General features: G+C 49.6%; 1 protein-coding gene across 1 annotated transcript in view; it reads right to left on the bottom strand.

The window, feature by feature from the left end:
• The window catches only part of LOC104274176 (neurofilament heavy polypeptide-like), a gene marked incomplete at its 5' end in the record, with an annotated part of 14,309 nt that overhangs the window by 2,346 nt on the left and 5,882 nt on the right, over nt 1–6,081 (bottom strand). The window contains 4 exons of the mRNA XM_009869719.1: nt 816–2,374; nt 3,503–3,673; nt 4,444–4,587; nt 5,580–6,006. Coding sequence (XP_009868021.1) covers nt 816–2,374; nt 3,503–3,673; nt 4,444–4,587; nt 5,580–6,006 — 2,301 coding nt within the window. The remainder of the gene's footprint in view (nt 1–815; nt 2,375–3,502; nt 3,674–4,443; nt 4,588–5,579; nt 6,007–6,081) is intronic.

The following is a 6,081-nucleotide window of genomic DNA, read 5'->3' as shown; positions in this document are numbered from 1 at the left end:
GAAAGAACTGGCTGGTCAGAGAAGCTTCTTCTAGTGCCATTGTGTATTTCAGGCTTTCCCAGCACCTCTCTGGCTAGACCTGTCGGATTTTGCAGCAAAAGCTCTTTTTCCAAACCGGACACCTGATCTTTATCAAAGGGCATTTCTTTTGTGCTCTCAGCCACTCTCTCCTTGCCTGGAAAATCGCTGCTTTCCACCCCAGCATCCAGGACAGCCGCCTGCCCCGAAAGACTTTTCTCAGCTTTTTTTGTTTTCCCGTCGCTACATCTCTTCCCAGGCTTGTCTGCCGCCAGTGCTGCACCAGGATTCACCCCAACCGACTCCCCTGCAGGAGTCACTCCTGCCTCTCGGCCTTTTTTAATCAAATTCACCTCTTCTGTTTTGCTGACTGTGTCGGCCACAGCAAGATGCTTTGCTTCCTCTCTCCTACTCTCTTCTAAAGCCCCCAAATCACCTACTTCACTTTTCCCCAAATTTTCTTTAGGCTCCCCTGTCACCAGTTCAACCGGCCTCTGTGTTTTTGTTACATCTGACGTATTCTCCTGGAAACACTCAGCGGTGAGCCTGCCTCTGTCACTAACTGCCTCACTTTTATCTGTTACATCAGGAAAACTACTCGGGTCCATCTTGTTCTCAAGAAAAGGCTGCTGGAAAAAGCTTCTGTCGCCTTTTTTACTTCTCCCATCACTCCCTCTTTTTTTCGGCTTGCCTGCAGGATAAGCATGCGTGATGCTGCCTGACGGATGTCCTCGAGCAGCAAAACCTCTGCCTGGCTCAGGGGGAGTTGCTTCTCTCATAGTCTCATCTGTCCTCACTCCATCGCTCAGTTTGCCTACATCCTCCAAAGGCATCATCTGCTCAGAGAAGCTTTTGATTTTTTTCGCTTTCCCTTCACCACGCTTTTTTTTAGGTCTGTCCAGCCCATGTGTGATACCGAGATCTTTTCCAGGCTGCTGCTCGAACGCAACGAATCCTTTCCCTTTGTTTTTCTCAGGGGAATCTGCTGCCACCGTTCCGTCCCCTGCTTCAGCAGCGGGGGGACGTTCGCTTGCAGCAGGCTTAGCCGACAGATGGAGGGGCAGCTCTGACAGAACCGCAGCCTTCCCGTTCTGCAGAGCACTGACTTCCTCAGGTTTTGGAGAAACTAAGGGTGCGACAGGTATTTTAGTAGTGTCTGCCGGGGTCTTCGATGCTCCCCCTGAGGTACTAAAGTCAACGGCCAGGCACTTATCAGAGGAGGCCGGTTTAGTTTCAGCAGCTGCCTTCGGCTCGTGAGGAAGCTTGTCCTCCACACGAGGTTGTCCGAAGGATCCGTTTTCAACCTCTTTGCTTTTTTCACGGCGGCCTCTCTGCTTTCCTGCCGCTTCCAGTGCGCCCCTGGCAGCCTGAAGCTCACGACGGACGGCGTCGCTGAGCGCTGAGCGCCTGGGAGACGAGCGCTGAGCTTCCTTACCTTGATCAGACGGGAGCGATTCTGGAGGTTTGGGCTGTAAAGGAGTTTCTACTTTGCTTACATCGATCGCTTCTGAGAGAGGCGCCGTCGGGTCGGCACATTTTGACTCCTTATACTCCCTCTTCTCATTTTTATCCAGAAAATCTCTTTCCGTAGGCTTGGTCGGCCCCTTTGCTGTAACAGATTCCCCCTTCTTAGTCTCGCCTACCTGCTCCAGGGGAACCTCTGTTCTTTTGCCTTTAGATTGCGACATCAAACCATCATCTCTCTGTTCTGCTTTCACAACATCTCCCGTTTTTGCAGCCGACACAGATTCTAGGGGCACGTGGGGTTTCTGGGCCTGCTGTGCTGGTACCGAGGAGGCGTTTTGCTCATCTGGGACGTGACTTCCAGCTACTCTTCTCACATCCCTCGGCGTTCCCGCAGCTCTGCCTCCCGAGGCGACGGGCTGCTCTCCGCGAGCTTCCGCAGGCACTAGGGGACAGCCGTCCGGTTTTCGCAGTTCGGCCGCAAGCGGAGGATTTCGAGGAGCTTTTGAGGCCGCTACATTCTCATCCCAGAACTCCGTCGTTCTCGGCAGCTGGTTTCTCTTCTGTTTTGGTTTCTTCTTCTTTTTCTTCACAATGGCCGCAGAGCCTTCCAAATCCCACCTCTCCCCGGGCAGATCTCCGCAGCTTTCTGCGACGGATGGCCGCTCTGCCGCCTTTTGGTGTGAAACCCTAGTGCGAGGGGAGGTTCCAGCAGCACATCCAGGCTCCGCTACAGGGCAGGGGTCTGCTTTTGGGTCAGTGCTCTTCGGTTGTGGGAGACCTACGAGCCGTTCCTCTGGCACATCTGCGATAGGCACCGGCGCAGGTTTTGCTCTGCCAAACCTGCGTTCACTCGATTTGTTAGCTTGCCTTATTTGTGCAGTGGGGAGACCTGGAATACAGGAAGCCGGCTCAAACATCAAAGTGACCATTTGCTTTATAAAAAAACCAAATAAATAACTAAATACACTATATATGTGATTTTTAGCCAACTAAAACAGTCCGCACAGTCACATAGGCAGAATTTTCCAGCACGGATACCACGCTAATTCTAAAGCCACCTCAGTTAGGGCTGGGATAGACATTCGCACGCAAAACCTATTTAAGTTACTCCCGATAAAGACGTCAGTGCTATTTAAAAAATACATCATTCCTGATACACGGCTCTTAACCCACCAAAAAGCAACAGTTCTTGTAAGGACATGCCACTGCATCTTTAAAAATGCATTAAGGATCCATTTTGTCTTAGCAAGACAAGATAACAGATACACTTTTTTATATCTCTAGCTGGCGTCCTTCCAAAATGTGAAAAATAGAAGCGCAGAGGTAAAAGACTGAGCCTAGGGAAGAGAGAAGGGGCATGAGGGGGAGCAGAAGAGCTAAGATTCCCCCAGCACCCACGGTGGAAGCGGCGGAAGGCAGAACCTCCGGAGCAGAAGTCACCTGCTGGACTCGTTACGGGCAGCGCCGGGTTTCCTTAGCTACAAGCCACCGAGTTTAGAGAGAGCATCAGTCGTTTGTCAGCCAGCCCCGGCCCTCAAGTCAGCCTCCAGTCACCAGCGTAAGGCAAGAAGAGCTCATCGGAGGGGCTGGGTTAGTGGAGCAGGGGAAAAAAAAATAAATTAGATTTTTCTTCAGTAATTACAGAACTCAATTTGGAAGGAGGTCTTCACTAGGAACGCTGCAGTAAGAATTAATGGTCCTTTTCAACACCGAAATAAAAATGTGGTAATGGCTTTGAAATTCTACAGCGGAAAAGCTAGAAAAGCCAGTCCCAGAGATGAAGTGCTAGTAGCAGCCAGATTTGGGCTTTTAGTCTGGTGAATGCAGAGGGGAAAAGGGTATTTGAGAGGGATTAGAGGTGAAGCGCGAGCAGAGTTACCGCTGAACGCCAAGAACCGCGCAGCTGCTTGGTGCAGGAAAGGGTGCTGCTTGCTCGAGCGGCCCCGCAGTCAGCAGGAGAACAGCTCACAGAGGGGATTTCCATTCTAAAACAGAATTATTATTTAATATGTTCTACCTGTGGGCTCCTGCAGGGTCTTTTCTTGCTGAGGTTCTGCGTGTTGGACATGGTTGCGTTCAGCCTCTTCCTTTTCCTGCTCTGTAACAGTGACGGCCCCAGCAGTCACAGATTTTTCTGGAAGAAGGTCTTTATTTTCTAGTGCAACGGCTTCTTTTGCTTCCACCGGAGCTGAAATATGAACAACGCGAACAGCATGCGTCAGTCTTTCAGAAAACAGGCAACCTGCAGTTCAAAAGCAAGCCCTCGGAAAGGGTGTCGGGTTTATTTTTATTTTTAATTGGGATGAAGTTTATAAGATCTGGCAGTCTACTCCATAGTAACTCCTCACAATCCCATTTTAAGCAGCGGTTTTATATTTTGGCAGCCACGCCGAGGTGGAGGCAAAACACAAAGCAAAGACTGTCTTGGAGCTTAAGCACAGGATGATCATTTGTTTTGGGTTTTTACCTCTTTGTAATCAGTCAAATTCAGTCGATATTGGCTTCCCACTGGAATTCCAATCCTGGATATATCCCATTCTCAGTGTGGAGGCCCTATCTAGTGCTCACCCACACCTCAGAATGTACTCATGCGGACCGAAGTCCTGGCTACATGTCATTAAAACAAGTTGTATTTGTGGGATAGAGCTACATTGGGGAACAGCTCTATATGCAAATAATTGTATTTAAATTTTAAATAGAAATAAAAACTACAACAGATGTTGGTACAACAACGACGGACAAGTAAGAAAAAGACAAGTTGCACAATGGCAATTTCAGACGTTTGCCATCTATTTAGAACAGCCACCACGATCGCAACCTTCTTGAAATTAAACCTCTGCTGCTTTTTTTTTCCCTTGATAAGGACAGGAGAACAATGTCTGTGGGAAGGAACTTGGGCGGCGGGGCAGGATTAGCCGGCCGCTCTGGTTTCAGACCCACGGGGTTTGCGTTTCTCACCTGCCGGTTCCGAGAGATGGTTCGTCTGCTCTGGGAGATGCTCGTCGTGGGGGCTGGGCGGGGTTTTGCTGTCTTTAGCTCTCTCTGACACATCAACACAAACCTCTGGCACCTTCGGTTCATGTTCCACGTTGGCAGTCGCTTCTGCAAATAGAACGTAAAGGATAAAAAAAAAAATCATGTTATTTTTAGTTCAGATCAAGTTAAGCGAGACAAAAATAACTTTCTCACCTAATTCTTACCTTTCACAAGAAACTAAAGGTTTTCTTCACTTTCAAACCAGCTTTTTAGGATCATTTTCTACCAGCTCTCTCCTCCCGAAAGCCCAAGCATTCTGTACAGCTCTTGCAGCGTCTGGGATTCACTCTTCCATTCCCCCACCTATGCCTCTGTTACTACATTCTAGTAAGTTGGGTTTCTTTTGTTAAAACCACCTTTTTGAAGTTTATTCCTATTGCTAAACTGAAGAATATTAGAAGGTAAGAAAACATTTCTCGCCAACTCCTCCTGCAATCAATCCAGAAACTCGTCTCCGCCCAGGACTATGCGTGAGGCATCGACAGCAATTTTCTGTCTGACAGGACAGAGTCCTTTGAAAAATCTACGCAGCACAGCCAACTTGTTGGAAAATACGAAAGTGCTCCCCTTGCCACTTCGACGCTCATAGTCATTCCAAGGAAATGTCACAAAATTATCAACAAAACCTGGTCAGAAACTGCTTTCAAGACCAGAACCTTTGTTTGCAAACACTGTGACCTACGGGAGATTTCAGCAGTGACACGAAAGTACTAACAGGGACAAACTAAATTGTCTTGACGGCCACCCTAAAAACCACACGCCACTGCTAAGGATGTCCTAAAAAATCGATCATGAATAAATTCTAGTTTTGTATTTTAAGTGAAAAACCCTCGTGAGGCACTTCCTGCCCGAACCTTGCTGGCAGAACAGGGCTCTGCTTAAGCCGTTTGGCGCGAGGCGTCTCGTTAAGTATAAATCATGCTATTACGACATTTGTGCATCCGCGGGGCCATCACCAGCTGCTCCCAGGACCGTTGCTACTCTCGCTGTCCCAAACAACAGCGGCCTCTCGGCAGCTTCTCCCCGCCGGAGAGAAGCTTTCAGCCACACGCGCTCACCTGCAGGGAACTTGAGGGGTGACTTCTCTGGCTCCGCAGCAGGTTCAGGCGTCTTCAGCTCCTGAGCTGCAGCAACCTCGGTGTCAGCTGCAGAGACAGGCTTGGCTTCTGCAGGGACAGAATCCACGGCAGGAAGAGGCTTGGCATCGGCCACGGGAGAAAACGCAGAATCCATCGCGTGGTGGTGGTTGACTTCTCCCGCAGGGGCAAACTCTGCAACGGCTGCTGGAGAGAACCCGGAATCCATGGTGTGATGAGATTTGGTATCTGCTCCTGGGCCAAACTCAGAATCCAGAGCATGATGAGACTTCAAATCTGCTGCTGGGGCAAGCTCGGAATCCACAGTGTGAGCAGATTTAGTATCTGCTGCTGGGGCAAATGCCAAATCCATCGCGTTGTGGGATCCCGCATCTGCTGCTGGGGGAAACTGGAAATCCGTAGCATAAAGGGATGTAGCATCTGCCGCCGCGGGGAAGCCAGCATCTGCCGTCGGGGTGGAGGG

This window comes from Apaloderma vittatum, unplaced genomic scaffold (assembly GCF_000703405.1).
Source record: "Apaloderma vittatum isolate BGI_N311 unplaced genomic scaffold, ASM70340v1 scaffold23265, whole genome shotgun sequence".
NCBI classification, from domain to species: domain Eukaryota; kingdom Metazoa; phylum Chordata; class Aves; order Trogoniformes; family Trogonidae; genus Apaloderma; species Apaloderma vittatum.
Note: the sequence above shows the minus strand (reverse complement) of the source record. Positions and strands in the feature narration are given on the sequence as shown.